This window comes from Choristoneura fumiferana, chromosome 16, assembly GCF_025370935.1.
Source record: "Choristoneura fumiferana chromosome 16, NRCan_CFum_1, whole genome shotgun sequence".
NCBI lineage: Eukaryota > Metazoa > Arthropoda > Insecta > Lepidoptera > Tortricidae > Choristoneura > Choristoneura fumiferana.
The window spans coordinates 10,245,350-10,270,907 of NC_133487.1; the positions used below are offsets into that span (position 1 = coordinate 10,245,350).

At 37.5% G+C, this 25,558-nt stretch overlaps 2 protein-coding genes across 2 annotated transcripts in view; one reads left to right on the forward strand and one right to left on the reverse strand.

The window, feature by feature from the left end:
* The first annotated feature begins 18 nt into the window (after positions 1 to 18).
* LOC141436179 (DNA mismatch repair protein Msh2-like) overlaps positions 19 to 25,558 on the forward strand; it is a 39,595-nt gene continuing 14,055 nt past the window's right edge. The window contains exons 1-9 of the mRNA XM_074099061.1: positions 19 to 171; positions 276 to 325; positions 15,048 to 15,242; positions 19,577 to 19,768; positions 20,814 to 20,966; positions 21,506 to 21,741; positions 22,580 to 22,738; positions 24,055 to 24,262; positions 24,842 to 25,001. Coding sequence (XP_073955162.1) covers positions 135 to 171; positions 276 to 325; positions 15,048 to 15,242; positions 19,577 to 19,768; positions 20,814 to 20,966; positions 21,506 to 21,741; positions 22,580 to 22,738; positions 24,055 to 24,262; positions 24,842 to 25,001 — 1,390 coding nt within the window. The 5' untranslated portion in view covers positions 19 to 134. The remainder of the gene's footprint in view (positions 172 to 275; positions 326 to 15,047; positions 15,243 to 19,576; positions 19,769 to 20,813; positions 20,967 to 21,505; positions 21,742 to 22,579; positions 22,739 to 24,054; positions 24,263 to 24,841; positions 25,002 to 25,558) is intronic.
* On the reverse strand, positions 968 to 8,906 carry LOC141436178 (uncharacterized). The gene is made up of 3 exons (XM_074099060.1): positions 8,797 to 8,906; positions 3,293 to 5,772; positions 968 to 3,157 (listed from the first exon to the last, which is right to left on the reverse strand). Exons 2-3 carry the CDS (start codon positions 5,747 to 5,749, stop codon positions 1,076 to 1,078), a joined length of 4,539 nt encoding a protein of 1,512 aa, XP_073955161.1. The 5' UTR covers positions 5,750 to 5,772; positions 8,797 to 8,906; the 3' UTR covers positions 968 to 1,075.

The window sequence follows — 25,558 nt, forward strand, 5'->3', positions numbered from 1 at the left end:
AACAAATTGGTATCATAGGATAGGATTTAGGATAGGTGTCTGTACTTCGTTAAAGAAAGCCGAGCGATAATTGTTTTAAGTTTTACACTAGTTATTCTCATTAAAAATCGTTCCTGATTATCAATTAACAAACAATGTCCACACTACAACCTATTCATGCCCTAAACCTCGGTAAGAATTAATTTAAACCGTAGTAAGAACTGAAATCATCTGCCATATCATAACCCTTGTTTTGGTTTTGTTTCGATATTTTTTCAGCTCGTTTTATGTTTCAGATTCAGTGCAGCAGCAAACATTCATCAAATATTATAATTCGTTACCTGATGTAAGTATCATTAAAGTCATACATACCTAGTTGTTGCTTATTACTACAGTACTTACTGCAAAACCTTAACTGTTCAGATTATTGAATTAGTGTATGTGTACTTCATCACATACAAGTAAATTTTATGATACTACAAATCATAGCCACTTGTTTTGAAGTAGACAAATATTTTATTGGCCTTTACTAAAAGTTCTATTTCATGAATCTTAATGTGTGTAAATATCATGAATTGTGAGTCAGAAAAATGTGGCATCACCATATGAACCAAACAATACTTAAGTGTATCCACTACTTACTGGAAAGCATGTATGGCCGCTTGTAGACATCCATGGTTTTCACCAGACAACAGACCTTTTTTTTTGCCGGACTTGCGGTGTTCTATGGCTTACAATGTATGTGTGTGTGTACATGCACCAGACACTTGCAGGTTGACAAAGCCATTCATCACTACAAAAAATGGTCCATTATCCGTAGAAAAAACCTTGGAAAAAGATTACACCACCACTGGTTGGTCTTACTCATTTTCTATGATGATTCATTACTTTTTAAACCAAGAGGCTTTTTTATGTTTGACACAACTGTTTCTCAAGCTACATAAAAAGTGTAATAAGAATAAGAATTAGGCTAAAATAAAATAAAATAAATTATATATTTTTTTATTCAATTTGCAATTTAAGCATTATTGACTAGTTTTAACAAAATAATCTTAGTTATCCTCATATCTTATAAATTAATACATGTTGGTAAAGCTCAACTTCTCTTGAACCATGATGCTACTGAATCTTTGGCACTACTTAGTTTATTTCCCACTGATTTCCAGAATCCTGGTTTTTCTGTTGTACTTGTTACTTGGGGTGGCATTTCTGCTTCATTTTCTGGAACACTTTGAGACTTTGATATTTCTTTGTTAGTACTTATTGGTTCCTGAATTTCTTGGGTATTTGACTTAGGATCATTTTCTCTGCCTTGGTGATTATATTTACCTACATTCATTGGGATTTGACTTAATGGCTTCAAGTCACCAATTTGTTCCCAAGTCTTTTCTTGCTCCAAGTTTTGACTTTGTTGATCTAAATTCTCAAACTGTTGCAGACTTTGCTGATTTAAGTCTTTACTTTGCTGTCCAAAGTCTTCCAATTGTTGTCCTGTATTTTGTTCATCTATCTTTTGCTTTGGATGCTCCAAGTTACCAAATGATTCTAAATTTTGCTGATTTAAATCTTGAGTTTGCTGTCCAAAATCTTCAAATTTGTGACCTGAATGTTGACTTTGGTGATCCAACTTTTCAAATTGTTGCAAATTCTGTTGATTCAAATCTTGGCTTTGTTGCCCAAAGTCTTCCCGCTCTTGTCCACCATTTTGTTGATCTATTTTTTGCCTGTGATGTTCCAAGTGACCAAATGATTGTAAATTTTGTTGATTTACATCTTGAGTTTGCTGTCGAAAATCTTTTAACTGTTGATCTGAATGTTGACTTTGATGTTCCAAGTTTTCAAATTGTTGCAGATTCTGTTGATTAAAATTTTGAGTTTGTTGTCTAAAGTCTTCCAGCTCTTGTCCTGCATTTTGTTGGTCTATTTTTTGCCTGTGATGCTCCAAGCTACCAAATGATTCTAAATTTTGCTGATTTAAATCTTGAGTTTGCTGTTCAAAATCTTCAAATTTGTGACCTGAATGTTGACTTTGGTGATCCAACTTTTCAAATTGTTGCAAATTCTGTTGATTAAAATCTTGGCTTTGTTGCCCAAAGTCTTCCAGCTCTTGATCTGTTTTGTGCTGATCAATATTTGCCCTGTGATTACCAAATAATTCTAGATCTTGATTTTTTTGCCCGAAATCATCTAATTGTTGCTTTGTATTCTGTTGTTGGTCTAAGTCTTCCAGTTCGCGTCCAAAGCTATTTCTATTTTCTTTTTTTGAATTTTGAAGGTCAGAGTTTTGAATTTGCTGATCGAAATCTTTAAATTGTTGTTGTTGATTTATTTCTTCTGTGTTTTCAAAGGTATGTTTAGATTCAGTATAAACTTGTTGATTCTTATGATCAGAAAAATTGCTGTTAGTACGATCTTGAGAATTATCATCAGAATTTGTGCTTAGCTCTGGGTTGTTTCTAGAGTTTTCGTTTATGTTAGGTTTCTTAGTGGTACTGGAACCACGAAACTTATGAAAATCGTTGGATTCTTGTTGCCTTTGATCTTCAAGCCATTGCTGTTGACCTATGCTCAGAACACTTAGTGTATCTTCCTGGTTTTTATTCTTAGGTTTTTCATTTTCAGTTCCTCTGGATAAGCTTAGTGCTTCAATTTCATCTGGGGTTTTTTCAGGCTTAATATGAGTGGAATAAGTTTGGGAATCGTCTTCTTTCTTTGGTATATTTACATCACTTGGACTGTCTTCCTCTGCACTAATGTCCCCACGGCCAATATCGGTCGGCTGTAATTTGTTTGTGGATACCTTATCCTTTGGCTTTTCCAAAGAACCCTCACTATTACTTTTCTCGTTCTTTGATTTGTCACTAGTACTTCTGATTCCGTCAAACGTAGCAGTTGGTTGAGACCCGGAATAATTAGTTTCATACTGATTATGATAGTAAGAGTTGCTAGTTTGTTCTGAACTGCTTTCATGGTGATTAGTGCTTCCTTGAGCATAATAAGAATGTTGCGAATTGTCGTAACCTGCGAATCCTTCAGAAAATTTATCTCTATCATTAGCTGAGAGAATAGTTTGCTCTTCAAGATTATCTATTTTATCCCATAAACTTTGCAAAGGGTTGTGGCTTGAAGTTTGTAACGTATTGCGATTGATTTGTTCTTGCCAATTAGCGCCTTGACTCTGTAAATAAGAATGGAAATTATTATAGCTATGTTGTTCATTATAAAAACTGTTTTGATGTCTGTTAACGTTTGTAACACCCCAGAACCCGGGTAACATTGGTTTATTAAAGTATGAATTTTCATTGTTTCGTACCGAATCAGTATATCCTGTTATGTGTTGAGTGTTCCAACTGTCTTCAGTTAGTTCCTTGTCTTGTTTATTTTGATTTCCACCTAGAAAGTGTGTTTGAGTTTGTTGTTCTGTGTTTATTGTGTCTAGGTGTTGTGTTTTATTTATGTTATTTGTGTCATCCCATTGAGCTTGGACTTGTTGCCCTAAGTTTTTTATGTTATCCCATTCGTTTTGAGTTTGTTGTCCCAAATCTTCGACACTTTCAGGTTTATTTTGTTGTTCAGAATTGTCTGGTTGGTCCAAAACATGCTGTTTTTGCAGGGGAGAAGGGTCAAAAAAGTCCCACTTACTTTTTGGTTGTTGACCAAGATTTTCTAAATCATCAAATGTCTGTTGAGATTGCTGATTATCATGGTGGCCAAACTCTTCCAAATTTTGTGAATTAACATGCTGTTTGCTTTGATCCCATGTCTGCTGTATTTGTTGACCTAAATGATTTTCTGTTTGTTGACTTTGTCCGTGCCAATCCTGTGATTGCTGCCCTAGCTCCTCTAGTTTTTCGGGCTTACTCTGTGGCTGAAGGTCACCCCATGACTGTTGCGTTTGCTGACCAAGATCCTCGAGTTTCTCAGGTTTACTTTGTTGCTGAAGGTCTCCCCATGACTGTTGCGTTTGCTGACCAAGATCCTCGAGTTTCTCAGGTTTACTTTGTTGCTGAAGGTCACCCCATGACTGTTGCGTTTGCTGACCAAGGTCCTCGAGTTTTTCAGGTTTACTTTGTTGCTGCAGATCACCCCATGATTGTTGTGTTTGTTGTCCGAGGTCTTCTAGTTTTTCGGGTTTATTCTGCTGTTGGAAGTCACCCCAAGATTCTTGTGTTTGCTGACCTAGATCTTCTAATTGGTCAGGTTGAGTCTGTTGCTGAAAATTACCCCAAGACTGTTGCGTTTGCTGTCCCAAATTTTCTTCCCATCCGGTTTGTGCTTGCTGTCCGAGATCTTCTTGATATTGAAAATTGTTGTAAGATCTTTTAGCACGGACATTACCATATTCATCACAGTTACAATCATAAGCACTGCCTTGTGAATGATGCTGATTTGACTGTCGGTACTGTGAACTGTGTCGTTGCGAAGACGACACACCAGTTTTTGTCTCTGGGACTATAACGTAGGGGTCTCCTTGCCTTTCCCATGATTTGTGATAGGAATAAGATGACTGATAACTTTTTGGCTGCGAGTCAACATCTGTTCCAATCGAAGCTCCGGTAAGACTTCCGTGAGTTCCTGACAAATAAGCATTGGAATTTATGTCGGACTTGTGCTGGGAACTGTAGTCTGTTTGATGTCGAGATTGAGTTGACCCTGAATGCGCGATGCTGCTTTGTGCATTATAATCATTACCAGAACTAAAACTATGAGAATTAGCTTGCTGAAGCCTGTTCGATGCACTGCCCACTTGAGCATCATATAACTCGCTATTTGCAGGGAAAGGGTTCACTGTAGGCGCTACCGATGGGACACCAGAAGGGTTAGATTCACTGTGCCTTTCCCACGCTTTTCGGTAATTGTAGGAAGATTCATAATGTTTTGCATTACTTTCCGGAACCGAGCTAATATGCTGTTGATTATTATTAAATACTTCAGCCTCACTATTTATGGCATTCTGGTCAAATGCAGATGCTCTATGTGTGTTGGAGCTCTGTGCAAATACAGGTATGGCTACTTGAGTTCCCGGTCTTCCGTATATTCTGACAGGCGTCACTACATACCGGCTTTGGGTTTGGTCACCAGCCTGTGCTCCATAGCCACTAGAAAGATGAGCGTTCGAAAGTCTCTGATTGTAAGCTGAATCCGATTCTCCTTGGTATCTAGATTCAGAATTATATCCAGATTGAGTATGGTATCCTGAACTGAATCCGTGCTGATTTTCGGAGTTTGATGAGTGGCTGTCGATGCTACTAGCACTGTTTCTAGCTTGCAAGCTACCTGAGTGTAATGATGACTGCCCAAACTGGTCTGACGCACCCGATCCGGTGAATCGTCGATTCTGGTTTCTCCAGCCAGAGTTTTGCGAATGTTGGTTGAAGGCTGACGATAAAGACGAATGAGAAGAGTCCGAAGAAACACTTTCGGCGAAGTTTCGACCCTCGAGATTACTTAGATCGAAATTTCCCGATCCATAAATTCCCCTTGAGTTAGCTGCAGTGTATACACTTCCTGCCTTAGTTTTTGAGGCATCACCTAATTCTCCTTCAACTTGGTGCACGGCCCCACTCATTTGGTGTTGAGCTAAGGAGTCCATGTTGTGTGCTCGTTCGTAGTTGCCTCCTACATTGCCTCTCTGAGCTCCATAGAATCCGGTTTTAGTTCCCTCATCTGTAGCACTCCTAGAGTACTGGAAGTCTTCCGTTTCTTTGTAGGTTTCTGGCCTAGCCCAGGCCAATGCCGCGATAACAGCTACGAGGAACAACTTCCTCATTGTGAATTCTTTTGATTCGCCTTCTGAAATAGTATAATAAAAAGGCAAGTTAGTACTGTCCTGTCCTATTTATTAGCTAAGCATTTTTTTTATTGGTCTTGAAAAATTTTTTAATCCATAGTAATTTTAAAAGTTACCTATACCTATTAAGCCCTCGAAATGGCATAAAAATTCACTAACTAGACAATTAGCTCAGTGAAGATTTTTGACGAGCATAAATCTTTATTCAATTTAGTAACAACGCAATATCCGCAACAGGCTTCGTCAAATACACACAAATTATATTCACACAAATCACACACACACACAAATTATATTTCACATAAATTACACACAAACACATAAACACATAAATTACATAAATTACACAAATAATAGTTCACATAAATTATATATTTTTTTTCGATAACCGTCTTAAAAATTGAGGAACTGCGACTATTTTATTTTTATTCCCTGTACTTTAAATAAATTTAAACTAATAGGGAATAATATTTATTTAAAGATTAATAATAAATAAATAATAATTAAAGTTTAGTTATGGATTTTGAAAAAAAAACAAATGAAGGACCTTTACGCTGTTATAATGCCAATAATTGATTATCTTTTAAACAGTAAGAGTTAGACCACTAGTGTCTTAGAGAAATTAACTTAATTTGACCTGTAGATTGTTCCCTTAAAGTTAACGGATATCAAAAATAACACGGTGTATATATACAATAATTGCTGTTTTAAAGGTATTAGATTAGATAGATAGACAATAAGTAAACACAAATCGAGGCGTAGATGGCGAGACCACCTGGGCTCAGACAGAACTGAGTGAGTGGCCGGATATGTCTCTGGATAGGGTGGAGGTCCAGAAGGGAGGAGAAGGGAGGCCTTTGCCCAGCAGTGGGACACACATAGGCTTTAAAATGCAAACGATTCAGTGTCAAAAAAGTTATTGTAAATATTACGATAATATTACTGTTTACTCCCTCCCATAGAACTTGTTTTAGAACTTTACGAGATATAAAAGCACTACAGCCACAACACTTACAACTTTTGGCGACAAAAGAGCGTAGATAGCAAAATATGTCACTTAGAGCTATACTACAGATTTATAACGGCGATAACAGGGTGAGTTTAAAGGTCAAAGACGTAGAACAGCAATTTTCAACACTATAATACAATACGGGCAAAGCATCTTGTGTTATAACTTTAAGTGAATCTACAACTATAAGATCTAAATAAGAAATAAGCATTGACTACAACCTCCCAAAGTGCTATGCAAGCGATAATAAATTCTGGCCAAGAGCCAAAAGTTGCACAAGAGCATTAATTACCGCTACCAGCTCTACAATGGCTCTCATAAAATCTTTTATAGTCCCAAATGCTTAAAGAGGTACAAAACTCTCTTATGTTACTTAAAGTCAAATAGTAGGAACATTTTTCGCTACCATAGAACTTCTAGTGTTTAATGTGACTTCTGTATAACTTTAGGTAGAGTAATAGAGCTAAATACCACTTCTGTACCTCTTATTTGTTCAATTGTTGTTGATGTTGAAATCAATGTGGTGATGCAACAAAAAAACCATGTTTAGGTTACGAATTGATTTGACTAAGGTTAGAAAAACAAAAGAAAATCCGGTTTAGTTGAATTGCTTTGCTTTATTATGTTCTAATACTACTAGCACGATACATTAAAACCAGAATAGGCAACGTTTTCTTCGATTATTACAAAAGTTTTATGTTACCCCATATCTAATAAATTTTTCTTTTCAATAAATAGACAACAGACATCGGGCACTTGAATAATTTGTTAAAAATACATATACTTATTCACAGTGTACTTTCCTTCGCAGTAAAAAGTAAACTCCTTCAATCTATATTATTTCCTTTTATTTCCACCTTTACTTCCACTTAATCCGCCATTCATTTGGATCCGACAATTATATAACCACATTAAAATGGCAGTAAAATGATGAAATAAGTAAAAAATCCTTAGATGTTAAAAATGTTTAGCACCTGAGGCCGTTTGTATAGCCTTTGCGGATCTATACTAGAGCTGAAAGCTTTAAAAATCACCCATTTCCCACCCTCATATCACTTAAAGATAATAGTGAGCGACATTGTAGTTCTACTACCGCTTAAAGAGTTAGGCATTCACCTATTTGCAGCCCTCTTGGCAGTCAAAAAGTTAATAAGCGATATTTTACTCTATTGTACCACTGAAGGAGTTAATTTTGAACTATTTACCACGTTTTTATCCCTTATAGTTTTAGTTGTCACTATTATAGCTCTCTTATTGCTTTATTATACCTCTTAACCAGTTCAGTAACTCTTCTTTACTGCCATTAAATAGCCTAAGGTAATAAAAAAGTGTGCCCAATTCAGGGGTATGGTAGAGTTATAGCGCGCTCCAACTCCAAATGCGAAACACTTATTTATAGCTTTAGGATCTCGTTAGCACTCTTATAGATTTCCTATAACTCTTGTCGTAGCGCCTATGTGTGACTTGGGCTGTCACAATAGCACTATCTATCACTTTAGCTACAAAAATATTTTTAAATAATGATAATAAATTATCGTTCATTATAGAAAAAAAAACGCTAACCCTACGTTTTGTCTAAGTATATAGCAAGTACCACAAATAGTTGAAATTGTCTTTAATAGCGCGCAGACGTAAGATTGTAACTTGTTAACTTGTACATGATTTTTAACTTTTCTTGTTTATCTAAGTATTTGTCTTTATTTATTTGCATTTAAGAACGTTATTTAATGGGTTTATACTTAAATAAACAATTATTTATTTCACTATCGTATTATAGAATTTATGGGACATATATAATACCTATAAAAACTAAAATAATTATTTGTTATTAAAGAGCATTGGGTAAATATCTAGTAATAAAGTGACGGTTAATGTCAAATTAATAATACATTGTCTTGATATTGTGAGTTATAAACACCACAAGGGTTACTGAGGGCTGCATAACGTCGTAGAATACAAAATAAAAACACACTTAAGCAATACAAAGTGCTACTAAAACATTAAGGAATTCAATTACCTTTGATTTAACAGGCGTCGATTTCCAAATTAAAACAATTATTAATTAAACAAGTCTTCGGTTCGGTTCTCAACCGCTTACTGACATTGCCTGCTCTCGAGACTCCGATTTATGTAGTAAGCCATATAGTATCTCAACCGATAACCCCTGGTCATCAGAATTCCGCGAACCGCTCGCAGCCAGGCAAAATAATATACTAAGTTCACAAACTTATAGACGATTGGCCACTTCACAGAATGACCAATCTCTATTTATATTTGTGATTGTCAATAGGTAAGTTACTGCTTAGAAGATTTAGTGAATCAGTCATGACTTCATTTTGAATTGTAATATTTTGCGTGGGCTTTCGGAAAATAATTAATAACGACCGAATTCTTTGTATTAGGTATTACACAAAGACCTTGGCTTAATTATTTATCAACGTATGGTTTTTCAATTCGAAGTTAAGACGAGGCATTCCATTTTTTGCCTTTTTTGGGGTTCCTTAGTCAACTAGGAACCCTTAAAGTTTCGCCACGTCTGTCCGTCTGTCTGGCTGTCCGTCCGCAGCTAAGCTCAGAGACCGTTAGTTAGTACTATCACTCACGCCGACAGTGGTAAAATAAAAAAAAAATTTAGGTTACCTCCCGTAGACGTAAAGTGGGGTGTTTCTTTTTCTCGATTAACCCTATAGTGTGGGCCCCACCGTGGGTTATCGTTGGATTGGATTTTTAGATTCAGTGATCTGTTTGCGAAATATTCAACTTTAAAGTGAAATTTCATTAAAATCGAGAAATATTACTATATTTTTTTCATAATGGCAACCGTATCTTGGGCGTGTCCGACACGCTCTTGGCCGGTTTTTTTTTTCATTATTGTGAGGTGAAATAATGTGAATGAAATTGTGATATATGTTATTTTTCATCATTATATTCTAGCGAATTGGCATTTGGCAGTCGGAAAACACGATTTGTGGACTTTTTCTCGATGGATCTGAGCTCCACGGTGCAAAAATATTTTATTTTGCAAATTCATAGTAATTTTTTTAGTGATAGTAATGTTATGTAGGTATGTATCTAGTAAATTGAAATAAATAATTTTACTCACTCGCTCCGCGTATCCTTTGGGTTTGCACGCACTGCGATTAAAATTGGTTTTAGCGCACCGTCTCTTTCTCAAGCAATACTCTAAAGAGGGACGGCGTGCCTTTTCTGGCCACGCATGTACAATCTCTGGCTTTGTGGGTGTCCATGGGTGGTGGTGCTGCTCACTTTCATCAGAATTAGGTGACGCACTTGCCTGTTTGCCTTGCCATAAAAAAAACGCACACTGAGGTTTCCGTTCAAGAAAAAGGTAAACTTGTATTCATAATTACTTCTGTGAAAACAAGGGTTTTTTTTATTATTGATTTTTAATTTTTTTCCTTTGCTGGTGTTATGTGTGAGGCTTTATTTCTTATCACATAATTCTATGCCAAGGGAAAGTATCCTATAGTTCTGATTTCTTTTGTATACACAGTTCCAACAAGCGGTATTTTTGATCATGTTTACTTAGAAACTTGATTTTTTAGAACTCCAAGTTATCTCCTCTGCAACGCGTGGAGGTATCAAACCGAAGTCAATATCACATATCCTTCCTTCCTTCTCCTTCCTTCTTTCCTTTATATTGTTTCTGAAAAAAAGGTCTCGAGAAACAGACAGTCGAAAGGACAACGAAGTGATTCTATAAGGATTTTTTGATTTTTGAAGGATTGTCGATATTGCGACGGTCGGTTTAAGGACCGATCGTAAATGCTCCTCTCATCCACTCAAAGGTGACTGGTCTGGTAAAGATCACGACATGTATCTCAGCTCAACGTTTATCAAATGTGTGTTTGTTTCTTTATTTTTTTACGTACATTAAAGAGTTTTCATTTTCACACTAATGTATGTATTGCATTACGTCTTAATAAAAAAATAAATCATTTTGCTTATTATTGATGTAAAGGGTACATAGCAGGATAGCCTTTGAAAAATTGCCCTCAAAGTTTTGAGTTAAAAACTATAGCCAAACGCCTTAGTTTATATATCATAGGCCAAACGATGCATTTTAAGAGGTTTACTTATGTTTCGGCGAATAACGTTTGGCAACCTGTTTCATTTCGCAACTTTTCATTTCCCAACTATTTAATATTTCTGAAACTGTAAATCAGGATTTTTATAAAACTAACCTAACCTAACCTAACCTAAAGGGTTCTGCACGATGGTCCTGAAATAAATCCTGAAATATTCACAGGTTTAGAGTTTGCGAAATGAAAAGTTGCGAAACGTTACGTTGCGAAAAAGCAGTAAGTACTCGATTTTATATCACGGCACCCAATTAACCCTAAAACTACTTTATTTTTTCCCTCCAAAACTATGCAACTGATGAATTTCAAATTTTGCACAAATATTTTTGTGGCCAATAACAATGTATAAAAAGTATTAGCCCCCTTTTAATATATTTTTTCGAAAAAAAAGAAACATCCTGTTTAACAACGTCGGGTCAAGGTAGTACCATCACCACTTTTTTTTTTTTTTTTCAAATAAGTATGCATTAACATCTAACCTGCATAATATCCAAGTTCCATATGCCTAGCTCAGGTGCAACACTGCGAAATAAATATAAATGTACTCTTTAGTAGGTTTTAGGGTGAATTGGGTGCCGTGACCTCCCTGAGAGCAGTAGATGCTTAAAATTTTGTGCGTACTGTTCTTAAAAGGAATCGTTTGACTATAGTTTCAAACTGAAAACTTTGGGGGCAATTTTTCAAAGGCTGTCCTACTATACCCTTTCCACTAAAATGTTAGTTAAATTCCTCTTTCTTAGCGCAGAATTATCACTACATTTAGCAGTTAAAAATTGGCAGCGGGTCAACGACTGCTTTTATCAAAACCTCACCGGCTACGTACCTACATAATGTTTCTATAACTTTTAACGTTTATTAAAAGATTTAATCCGTTTACAAGCCTTAATTTTATTTAAATTGCATCGTTCGTGTTTGTCGTGGTTAATATAATATAATACTTAAAAACATTTTTTTTTATTCGACTGGATGGGAAAACGAGCAAGTGGGTCTACTGATGGTAAGAGATCACCACACCATAAACATCTGTAACACCAGGGGCCTAAGATGGGATCCCTACCCTGAATTAAAGTGACGATGTGCAGGTTTCTCTTCCAGAAGAACTGATTAGCGCACCGGTAAGCTTTGTTAAAGATCTTCGCAACAGAGGGGCTACTACGAAACTCGAAAATCGTTCGTATCGCACCGTCCCTTTCACTCGCGTATTAATGACATAAGCGTCAGCGGGACGGCAACACGAAGTTCGAGTTTTGCACTTCGTAGTATAGGGCCAGGGTCTACCGGTAAATAGACCCCTCAAAAAGGGTGAGATAGAATTTTATTTAGCTCGCGTCATGCAATGGTTTTGCTTCTTGACTAGGCTGAGGCCGTATTGCCTAACGCTTCTGACGCTCGCAATCGCAATCAAATGACAGTTTTTGTATGCGAAGTCGGTCATTTCATTGCAAACAACCGTCATACATATATATTCATGCAACCGTCATACGAACATCCCTGACCTCGTACCATCAGCCAAATATATGGTCTACCATCCTAAAGTTGATAATCGTTTGCATGTCATAAAACAATAGTTAATGCCAATAGACGTGTCTGTCAAGTTGAAAGTTCTACTTTAGCGACATTCATTTGAGAGGAACTTGTTTATAAAGTGATAGACCACTTATTTGGCTGATGGTGCCAAGAAGCGCTATGAGTTCACGTTCTTGCGTTTTTGAAATGAATAAACCGAGCGCTAATTTTATTGACATCAACATATTTATTTTGTTTGATGAGATATATTTCCAGATCTTTGGCGGAATTTACGTCCCTACCTATTGTGTTTTCGTCAAACATTGTCCATGTAGCTTATCTATTATAACTATTATAAGCACAACACAAAAGATGTGGTGCGAGTTCAAGTTTCAGTTCAAGTTCATTTGGCATCTACTTTAATAAGATAATGTTCTCTATGCACCCTGATAATAATAATTTAAGAATGATGTTATGAGCTATGCTCGGAGTTTCATTGTGCGATAGAATCCGAAATAGGGAAATTCGCCGAAGAACTAAAGTCATCGATATAGCTCCAAGAATGGTGCAAGTTTAAGGGCAGTTTGACTTTGCTTACTCGGCTATACCTTATGGCAGGGTTACTCAAAGTGGGGTACGCGAACCCCTGGGGGTTCGCTATTCGACGGTAGGGGGTTCGCGACAAGGTTTACTTGACTCCAAAAACCACCAGGCTGCAAGACTAGCAAGATGATTAAGATTGGTTTTTGGAGTTGTATTTTTTATTTTTAGTTTCTCCAACAGACAATTTTAAGGAGGCAAGGGGTTCGCCATCGTCTAGAAACTTTAACAGGGGTACTTGGAGCCATTACTTTGAGAAACCCTGCCTTATGGTAATAAGTAAGACATCATGGTACAAATGAAGGCGAAAGTCTATGAAATGAAATATTAACTTATTATTTTGATTCCTTTTAAATTTGTACTTAAGTAATCTTCAGTACCTACGCGAGTTTGACTCTCACTTGTCCGGTTTTTGTCTAAGTTTATGCTAAAGCGAACCAATTTATTGGACTTTGAAATATTAATTTTGTTCACATTGGCGTTGCTAAGACATGATCATTGAAGGCGGGTGCGGCGGCTGCAACGGCGAAACAGCAAAATGCCGTAAATATAAGAATCTGGCAAACAACTTCATATTTGCGGCTTTTGCTGTTTGCCGAAACTCTTGGTCTGTGGGGGACCCGAAGCTAAAAAACCTTTTAATTAAAAAAAAAAGAATCTTGCCCGTTCCACAGGTGACCATAGTTCTTTCTTTCCTCGGTCAGCGTATTGGCATTGCCATACAACGAGGAAACGCAGCCAGCCTTATGGGCACCCTGCTCAATAACAGCATCTTGGGTGATATTTCTAAATATAGATTTTTAGGATTAGAGTAAGTTAGTTTTAGTTCTATTTTTGTTAATTATTGTATATATTGCGTGTTTTTATTAAATATAAAATATTTTGTGCGAATATTAAAAATAAACTGTCACTAAGCCCCGAAAAAAGTCCTCGGAAGGCCACGGTAAAAAGTTGGTTCAATGTTGGTAATCCTGGACGCAAGCGAATAAAATACTTAGGGATTGTTTTTTCCTCTTCTTGCTAATTGATAAACGCAGTTTTGATAATATATTTACAGCGTTAAGATATCTTGACATTGTTCTTATTTATTGGCAAAATATAGGACACCGCCAAGGAGTAAAAAGTAGCGTTCATGACACACTTAAAAGAATACGCAGAAAAAATGTTGCAAGATATAAAGTATGAGTCTTGATTGCGGTTAGTTCGTTAAGTTCATGCTGTTTTTGTTTTGTAATTAACTTATCATTCACTTCCAGAAGTTTTTTTTTACATAACAAGTTAAGTATAGTTAGTTAAGTATAAACGAGCGAAAATGGATTGGATGTATTGAATTTAATTTTATCGTATGTGATACGTAAAAAAATACAGCAATAATAATAAAGTTTAATAAGATCAAACCCAATAAAAAAGGCAGGTGTTAGTAGCTTGAAGGCTCTTAAAAGCTCCTCTTTTGAGCCGGAGCAGAAGTGCTACTACGAAATTCGAAGTTCATATCGTACCGTCCCTCACACTCGTATTAAATAATATAAGCGTCGGCGGGACGGTACGATACGAACTTCGATTTTCGAATTTCGTAGTAGCCCTGCAGAGCTGAGGCCTTTGGCCCATTTCACGAAGCTACAAGTTACAATTTACAAGCGGTAGTCTCTTTTCAATGTGTACTGTTAAACAATCGTAATCAAATGACAGATTTCGCATACAAAAACTGTAATTTGATTGCGATCGCGAGTGGCAGAAAAGCTAGGCAATACGGCTTCAGGTTCAATGCACTTGCACAGTCGTTTTTACGACTTCTTTCTGTCAAACGGTTTAGAGCGCATTAGTATCTACCGTGATGCTGTAAATTTGTCATTGAAAAATAAATAAATAATTGTAAATGTACCGACAGCAAAATACATGTTTTTATTATTATGAAAATATTTACAAATTGAGAGAGAGAGAGAGAGAGAGAGAGAGAGAGAGAGAGAGAGAGAGAGAGAAACATTTATTTACACATATTCGATACACATAAAAATACATTAGATGGAGAGAGAAAAAACCTTGCTTTTTCTTTTTTCAGAAACCGCCTACTACAGTAAGAATATTTGACCGCAATGACTATTATAGCGTCCACGGTGTCGACGCAACCACTTGCTCCAGAGAAGTCTTCTCTTCCATCGCTAATATTAAGAAAATGGGCCTCGAGCCTAACAAACTTGACTACCTCGTGCTCTCCAAAGGAAACTTCGAGATTCTTATCAAGAAATTGTTACTGGTAACGTATCTACTCACTTAATTTGCTTAAGAACACCTAATGGCAGCGAACTGTGTCTATTTGATGTTGCAGTCGAGATTATATGTATAATTTTACGTAATGCCGATTCCGTGGTGGCCAGGCCACAGTTGGCATTATGTGACCTGGGGCCCGACACTGAGTAACATCGACATATTTTTTTTATTATCTGACAGGGAAAATTTAATATAGTAACTCTAACGTGCTGTCGCTATCTGGTGAACAAAAGCTCTGAACTATTTTAAAGATTTTAATTTCATTGAATCGCTTTTTCATTGCCTTGAGTGACTGACTGACCGACTCATCAACGCACAGTCCAAATCCTTCGACCTAGGAAGCGGGCATTTTGCATATAGTGATCCTTATGATGTAAATGAGGCGCAAGATGATAATTCTTATAATAAATGAATAGGTCACTTTATACGTATTTGTGTATATACCTACACCAAAAATAAGTATAGGATAAGTTTGATCCGCCTGAACATGAAATTAACTAAATTTAAAATAAAATTACTTACTACTGAAAATTAAATAAATTAAAAATAAAATTACAAAAATTAATTAAATTTATGATTACCTAGTTGAATGATTGATTAAATTAATCTGAAAATTCGCACAACAACAGGAAATTCGTACAGTGTTCAAAATATTTGCTAACGAATCCAATGAATTACGTAATGTAGGTACGGCAAAACAATTGTTGTAATCACACTTATTAGGTAGGTACTCGGAATTACTAATTGTTTATTTGCTTTGTTTCCTCTTAATTAAACTTAGTGTTTGATTGTCATGAACTAATCAAGTATGATGCAAAATTTTATAGGAACGTTTATATCAAAACTAGCTTCTGCCCGCGACTTCGTCCGCTTGAAATAGTAATTTTGGGAAGTATTTAATTTATATAGGATACCTATTCTGCCAATAATAGTACATAGAAACTTCTACGGTTTACCAAAAATAACCTATTTTAGTACATTGCTACAAATATAAACTATTTTTTTTGTTCTTCCATACATCCATCCATCCGATGTTCTTTGGTAAAACATAAATATTTTGCGGGTAGCCATATTTTAGCAATACGACGTGTATTCTACCCTGCCAACACAAAAGGACTAATTCTTCATAGTGAACTATTGACACCTTACGTCCTTTATTGTAAGTCAAGGCATTTTTACTAAGCATAGCTACACATATTTCCGATAAATATACTTATACGTAGTAACTTTTTTGGAATTCCTTAAGAACTTTCATCCCCATATTTTCAAGTAAATAGGTCGAAATTTGAAAAGCGCCAGATCAAATGTTTTTTAGGGTTCCGTACCTTAAAAGGAAAAAATGGAACCCTTGTAGGATTACTTTGCTGTCCGTCCGTCCGTCTGTCTGTCAAGACCCTTTATCTCGTAAACGCGCGGAGTAAGGTATATATCGAGTTGAAATTAAAATCCTAAACTCAGGTCAATAGTCCCGAAAGCTGTGAAAAAATCACACCTCTAAGTCAAGGCAATCAAAAGCTACAGTCGTTAAAAAGGTGTTTCCATACAAATTGCCTCAACAGAAAAAGTTATAGGGTAGTTACTTCCGGCTGTCCTAGAAACTTGGAATTTTGCATAAAGGTAGCTCTTATAGCACAATAAATAAGAAAAATCTGAAAATCATAATTTTTCATGTCTGACTGTCTATGTGAATAAGCCATCTAAAATGACCCCACATTGCGTACATTTTGCTTTTGAGCTTAAAAGGCTCTGCTAACACTGCATCATCCCCTCTGCTAACATCCCCTCGCAGGTAACATTTTCAAAAACGCTTAAACAAATATCTATTTATTTCTTATAAGTAGCCCAATGCCAAGTTTCATAAAGAACCATCGATTTATCTTCGACAATGACGATCTTCCATATAAAGTTTCATCCCCTATTTCACCCCTCACAGGAAGAATTTTTAAAAACGCGCGAAAAAATATGTATTTATCTCTTATCACGTGCCGAAATGGCAAGTTTAATAAAGATTCATCGATTTATCTTCAATAATGACGACCTTGCGTATAAACTTTCATCCCCTATTTCATCCCCTCACAGGTCGATTTTTTAAAAAAGCTCAAACAAATATAGAATTACTTCTTATTAAGTGCCTAAATGCCAAGATTCATGGTTTTATCTTCGATAGCTACGAACTTCCACCATATAAACTTTCATCCCCTATTTCAACCCCTGAAAGCCTTTTTTTCGCGATAAAAAATAGCCTATGTTCTTTCCCAGGGTCTATTCTATCTCTGTACCAAATTTCATCAAAATCGGTTCAGCGGTTTAGGCGTGAAAGCGTAACAGACAGACAGACAGACAGACAGACAGACAGAGTTACTTTCGCATTTATAATATTAGTATGGATGAAAAAATAAATATATTTACACTACAACTAAAATGTTAATATCGCTCGAGACTCGTTGGTTTTCTTCGATTGCCCATCTCATTGATGGACGTCCTACGCTGCGCTTGCTTATTAGCGGTCTCCATTCGCTTTTCGGCCCCAACGGCTACTGTGCTATATGGCCTGCGCATTGCCACTTCAACGAGCCTATTTATTGGCTTGGCTATGTTCTGATATAAGTACTTATTGATATTTTTTATTGTAGTTACACTTTAAGAATCCTACTAATATTATAAATGTGATAGTTTGTTTGTGTGTGTGTGTGTGTATGTTTGTTACTCCTTCACACTAAAACGGCTGGACATCTGGAGGCTACTTTTTATCCCGATATTCCCACGGGATAGGGATAAAATCTTGAAATTTCAACTGCTGGGTTTAGTTTTTAAATTATGGGTTGTTCTTAGCACAACCTCAATGAAGACCACGATATAAATTATGGGAATTCCCAGAGGAATTTTGTAAAATCCCGGAATTTCAATTGTAACTACCAGATCGAATAATTTATAAATGCGTGCGAAGCCGCGAGTAAACTCTAGTACTTGTTTACATAATAGTACACAAGTTACTGCAGAGGCCGGCAAATTCAGGAGTTGTCAAATACCGTATTGTACCAGAATTAATTTAAATAACTACCATGTTGAAAATACAAACTGAAATATAGATGCACAGAAAAAACAGAAAAATAAGACCATCACTGCCACCTGGGTTCGATTCCCAGTGATGGTCTTATTTTTCTGTTTTTTCTGTGCATCTGTATTTCAGTTTGTATTTTCAATTTAGGTTTTACGGGATGACCGTAAAAGTAAAAATTTGGAATTGAAATAAAAAATACAAAAACATTCCAAAAAAACCAATCTTAACTACCATGTGTTTATTTCTTTCTTTTTACGTATGTCAAATGTATACTTTGAAACCTATTTTAGGAAAAACGACAAACATTTCATTGCATGTTTGAGAAAAACAAATTATTAAACAATAACATTTTTTTTTTTGCAATCACGTGAAAAATATATGTTATTGAAGTGTCGTCGTATACTAAGAATTTAAATGTTTACTACAAATTATTCATGATAGGTGCTCCCGGTTGTTTCTATAGGTACTTACTCGTTCCGGAAAGCGCATACTTGACTGGAGATAACCCAGAATATTGACCTTAAACTACATTAGATTATGATCGTCATTGATTCACGATATTAATAGTTAATGAAAACAAATGACACGTGTCGGAATTTCTTGTATTTTTTTTTATTATAACTGTGTCTTGGAAATAAATAGAGTAAATAAATGGTATCTAATCATTTGGCAAAAAACGTTTCAACAAATATTAATTTAACAAGTTGTTATGTAAAATAACTACTTTATGAATAAATGAGTTGTTTGAGTAATGGTCATTTTTAAATGATGATTTATCATATGGATGTGTTTGTAAAGTGACAAGTTTGTTAAAAGTATACATATTTATCAAATGATCATTTGTGATGTGAGCCCCTGTTCATCCCATCCCTATCAGGCTATCTCCACTCATCATCATCAGCCCACAGCAGTCCACTGCTGGACATAGACCTCTTCCATGGCGCGCCACAACACTGTCTTCAGCCCCTCGCATCCATCCGCCGCCAGCGACCTTCTTAAGGTCTGCAATCGAGGACTCGTCTGCTCCTCCGTTCATCGGTCCTGCTACAGACGTGGCCAGCCCAATGCCACTTCAGCGAACTAATTCCTTTAGCAACGTCGGTGAATTTCGTTCTTTGTCGGATAATGTGATTTCGGATTTTATCCTTCAATGAAACCCCTAGCATTGCTCTCTCCGTAGCTCGCAGTCAAGGTCCACGTTTCGGCTCCGTAGGTTAAAACTAGTAGGTCGATGACATAAAACTTACTTTAATTTCTAGGTAAGAAGATATAGAGTAGAAATATACGTAGCAGAAGGCTCAGTGAAGAGTAACGAGTGGTCGCTCCAGTATAAAGGGTCGCCAGGCTGCCTCTCGCAGCTAGAGGAAGTGCTGGGGGAAGGCCTAGGAGCTACTGATGACATCACGCCGTGCTTGTTGGCTGTGAATATCAAAACTGATGCTGTCACCAAGGTATGGGTTACCACGGAATAGAAATAAATTATATTATACTAACATGCTTATTAGATGACCAATTATAGAAGGGGCTTAAAACTACCACAAAAATGCATGTTTAGCAAATTGTAATCCTATAAACTTATGGTTTAAAGAGTGACTCAGAAGACCGTAACTATTGCTATAGCAACGAGTGACAAGAAAAAGTTGATCGACCCAAATGAAGCGTTCCTATTGATTCATGTCATGACAAACACACTCCTCGCAACGCACCCTTGTGCACGAAACTGTGTGTCCAGTTCCATTCCTTTCTACGCAAGATGGAATAATGCTGTTAAATGACCATGTAAAACCAAGTGTTTACGATGATTCGACGGTGGACTGCAAAGTTAACTAACATACAATGTGTTGCACGATCGCATAGCTTTTTGTGATCAAACTAATGATCAATATACTCGTCTTTGCTACGCGACACGACATAGGATACGCTAAAACTGGGGTCACCAAATGGCGGACCGCCGACCTATCTTGTGCGGACCTTAAGTAAACGAAAACTTGTATTGTATTACTGAGACGTAGTTTAATAAAATGTGTGCCTGTAATTCTCTTAGTTGCCGTCAATTCGACAACGGACGACCGGACCGCGATGGTAATTTTATTTTAAAAACTGGACCCGTGAAGAAACTAATTGGTGACCCCTGGGCTAAAATGACCCACTAAAATGGGCCCACTTTTAGACGAAAGTTTTTTTTTGTTCGACTGGATGGCAAACGAGCAAGTGGGCCTCCTGATGGTAAGAGATCACCACCGCCCATAAACATCTGCAACACCAGGGGTATTGCAGATGCGTTGCTAACCTAGAGGCCTAAGATGGGATACCTCAAGTGCCAGTAATTTCACCAGCTGTCTTACTCTCCACGCCGAAACACAACAGTGCAAGCACTGCTGCTTCACGGCAGGATTAGCGAGCAATATGGTGGTAGCAATCCGGGCGGACCTTGCACAAGGTTCTACTACCTGCACTTATCTATACTTTAATTGCGAAATTTTAACATTTTTTCAGGGTCGACTGCTGGGGGTGGCGTGTATAACGGCGGGCGACTACCAGATGTCCGTGACAGAATTCACCGACGATGATCTACTGACTGAGCTCGAAACCATTACTGTGCAGTTGGCGCCTTCGGAGTGTCTAGTGCCGATGGTTGAAAACGATGACGTTAGTATTGTTTCATATATTTTTTTAAGTCTGGTCAAACATGTGTCATAGCTTTACCTTTACCTATGATATATTGTAGAAGCAGATAGTAAAAAAAATATGATATTGTTTAAAAAAACTAAAAAAACACGCTTGGTAAGCTGAGCTAAAGTATAAAAAATAATTCTTAAAAATAATAGTATAGATAAAGAGGACAGATATATGTATGATAATGATGATGTTATTGTGAAAATAACCGTCAGGTGCTCGATATCTTGCTAAAAATAAACTATACAAGCACAGTTTTTACAATCCGTACTAATATTATAAATGCGAAAGTGTGTGTTTGTATGTTTGTCCGTCTTTCACGTCGAAACGAAGCGACGGATTGACTTGGTTTTTGGCATGGAGATAGTTTATGGGCCAGAGAGTGACATAGGCCACTTTTTATCCCGGAAAAAATACACAGTTCCCGAGGGAACAGCGCGCGATAACCGAATCCCACGCGGGCGAAGCCGCGGGCAAAAGCTAGTAACACATAATTTTCTCATTAATTACAGTACAAAGCCCTCAGCAAAGTAATGGAAAGAGCAAGCGTGACAGTAACAAAACTGAAGCGGTGCGAGTTCTCCACGGAAGGTCTCATGCAAGATCTGAACCGTCTGCTCAAGTTTAAGGAGAACCAGCAACAAGATGCCAACGCTTTTGAGGAGACCAGGAAGGAAGTCGCCATGACCAGCTTAGCGGCGGCCATTAAATATGTGTCGCTTATGAGTGAGAGCACTAATTTTGGAAGGTTAGTTAGAGGAGTTTATCAATATCTAAACTTATTTATAGCTGTATTTTTTGCTCGTTAAGGTGTCCCGCTACTGGGCAAAGGCCCCCTCTTTTTTCCGCCTTTCGTCCCTAGAACGGCCTAATTGCCTAGAAGTCGAGGCAGTCTATGAAACGCGATTTTAAAAGCAAAAACTCTCTCTCTATGGACGCCGTTTTTTTTCGAACGTGTTCCGCCCCGCTGCGTCAAATCTTAATTTTATTTGGCTGTTGAAATAGCTGAAATACTGCTGGAACTAGCTGTAAGGCCCGTCCTACATACACGCATTTATTCATCACCACATAAACACACACAAAATTGGATGGTGTCTTCAGCTTGCTGCATGTGCACGTATATGCTCCTGAAATCTTGGTGAGTGTCAATTTCTTTCATTTCTTCGACTCCCGCCTGATTACGTACTTCAACAGCTGCGGATTGGTTTCCGCACCTGGCGTGATTAGTCCCTGTCGAGAGCATGCTCTTGCCACTCTAGTTTACACGCCTCCAAGTAGTGCTGTCGTATCCTCTTCGACCTGCCTCTATTTCGGGATTTCCATCGAAACAGAGGCTGACCTGGAACCATATAATGATTCTTGAGCTGATTCTTAAAGAGATATTTACTATACTAGCTTTGGCTCGCAACTCCGTCTGCGAAAAATTCGTGTACCCTTCGGGAACTATGCGGTTTTCCTAGATAAAAACTGTCCTAGTTCTTTCCAGGGTTCCAGACTATATTATACCAAATTTCATCTAAATTTTATTTTATTTTTATTTACTTTATTTATCTTATTTATATTTCTAAAATGCTTTGTTTATCCAGATTCCGTCTAAGCACAATTCAAGCGGATTGTTTCCTCCACCTCGACGCTGCGGCGCTGTCGGCACTGAATGTACTCCCGGAGTTAGGTGACTCGTCGCGCGCACCCGCCCGCAGTCTACTGGGCTTGCTCGACAGATGTCGCACTCAGCAAGGAAAACGGTCAGTGATAGCTATTTATATACAGAATGATCAATCCAGATGGATCAGTGGGGAGAAGTCAGAAACTGATGAAAAGATGAGATATAGGGAATTCTGTTCTTAGTGCTTCGATTTTAGATTTTATTAAAATGGCATTCAATTTTTTTTATTTAACTCATACATAACCGGGAATCGAACATGGTCAAAATCTTTGTAAACAATGTTATAAATTCTGCTTAGTTTTTCTATGAAAAAAAACATATTTTACAAGCTTTTATTTGACTTGCTATGTAAGTATATGTATGTATGTAAATATGTGCGGGTCAAATCTTAAATGATAAAATAACGGATAACTCACGTCTGAAATCGAGTTTAGGTCGACATATTTCGGGATAATCCGTAACCCTTCATCTGCGAGCGACGCGACTCGGCAGCTGCTGCAACACGCGCACTGAAAAGGTTCCTTCAAGGTTCAGAATTGAAATTGGATTAATGTATAGATGACGTGGATGTACGTATTCAAAATTCACTGATAGACACTAGACAGACGATCAACTTCATCTTCCGTCTTTGGGTCAGCGACTTACATATTTTAGGCCGCTCGCCCACGGCGACTTTGTAGCGATGCAGTAGCGACGCTGTCGCGCGTTCGCATAGATACAGTCGCGATGCGGTCGCTAGCTGTGTACCCTCGCCCACATAACCACGATTCAGTCGCGATGCAATCGCGCTACTGTCGCGCTTCACCCTCCCTCCGTTCTCTCCACGATGTCGTCCGAAACCGTCGCGCGTTTGCATCGATACAGTCGCGATGCAGTAGCGCGTTAGTAGCGCGTTGCCAATGCGACTTACGCGCGTTAGTAGCGATGCTGTCGAGCATTTACAAATCGCGCGACAGCATTGCTACAAAAAGTCGCCGTGGGCGAGGGCCCTTATGTATCCCACATTTCGACTCAATCGGTTCAGTGTCTTCGGAAAAAATTGGCTGTGACAGTCGGTCGGACGGGCATTAGACAAGCAAAAACCCTAAGTAAAGTAATCCTCTAAGGGTTCAAATTTTTCCTTTTAAGGTACGTAACCTTATAAAGAACGTTCGTAAACGAGTTTCTTACTAGGACTACATTGAAATACCCTTTTACGAAGCACGCGGCACAACTCAATTGAAAAGGCGTAATACGCCCGTGTATCGTCACTACTTTGAAAAAAAATCATATCTTAAATCAATATGTCAACAAAATTGACACGAGTTCACACATAAAAATTATCGATTATGAAGCACCAACGTTTTTAAAAGTAGTCCCACAATCAAAACAATCCTTTTGCAAATTGACTTCCAGCCTCCTCGCCCAATGGTTGCGTCAGCCTCTCCGGGACATCAACTTGATCAACGAGCGACTTGACGTGGTCGAGTTGCTGGTAGACAACTCGCAGCTCCGCTTACAACTACACGACGACCACCTGAGAAGGATACCGGACTTGCGAGCGCTGGCCAGGCGGCTGACGCGGAAGAAGGCTAACTTGCATGACTGTTACAGGATTTATCAGGTTGGTTTTTACAACATTTTATTTAAATTGCCCTAAGCCGAGTTTAGACTTGCTAGAAAAATCGTGCAAGTTGCATTACATTGCGGCGCTCGATTGACCACTACAAACTCGTTGGCTTTACGGTCGCGCAATGTAATGCAACTTGCACGATTTTTCTTGAATCCCAGCTTCCCAAAATCTCAGCTTTTACAAAATCATAATTTAGACGTAGAAGTTATTAAAAATGCCATAAAATAGCATTAAAATATGAAATAAGGTAAAATATTCTAACTTGTATCATAAGTTATAGCTTTTAGGGATACATAATGTGTTTGTTATAATCTGATAAATATGCTGTTTAAACTATTGTGACGCATTAGCCCCGGTTGACCTTACTTGTTTTATTTACGTAGCCGTGTCTATTTTTCGAATGAATGAGTTTTTATTATTTATTTATTTTATAAATAATTATTACATCATAAGTTTTACAGTTCAAAAACACAGTAATTAATTATTACAAAAATAATTTTGTCGAATAACTCGCCATTTGCCATTCCCAGCGGCGGCGGCGCTTTTAACTAGCATACTTAAAAATTACAGGCAATCAACCGCCTGCCCCCTCTCTTGCAATGTCTCGCCGAAGCCAACAATGCGACGGTCCACTCATCCATCGCGGAACCGATCTCAGAACTGAACGACGACCTTATCAAGTTCCAGCAAATGATCGAGAGTACTGTTGACATGGAAGCTGTTGACAAAGGTTAGTTATTAGGGTTATGTAGCCAAAGGTTTCCCACGGAACAAACAATAAAATTAAATAAATAAATATCATGGGACTAAGCAAAGCTTGTACTATGGATACTGGGCAACGGATAAACATACTTATATAGATAAAATCAAAATAATCAGCATAAAAGACCGTTAGTCAAACGTTATGGGTATAGAGATGAATAAAGGCATATATAAATGTCACGTGAGCTAAAAGCGCGAGGCGTAAATCTGGCTAATAAGCGCCACCATATAATATGATAATTCCAAGACGCGAATCTAGTCAAAAAACCGGCCAAGTGCGATCGGACCTCGCGCTTTATCCGACGTTGTGTCCGATTCTGAGTTCACGGGAAGTACCCTGTAGGTTTTGATTCCTTTACTAGTGTCGAAAATTTGCAGCATAAACGGCTGTATCTTTTGATTGCGTTGGCTTAGAAGTTTCATTTTTTCACAGCTCCAAGGGACAATAGACCTGAGTATTTGATATGAATTTCAGCTTGATACCTCCACGCATCTGGAGGTGGAGGTGGAGGTGGAGGGTCCTGA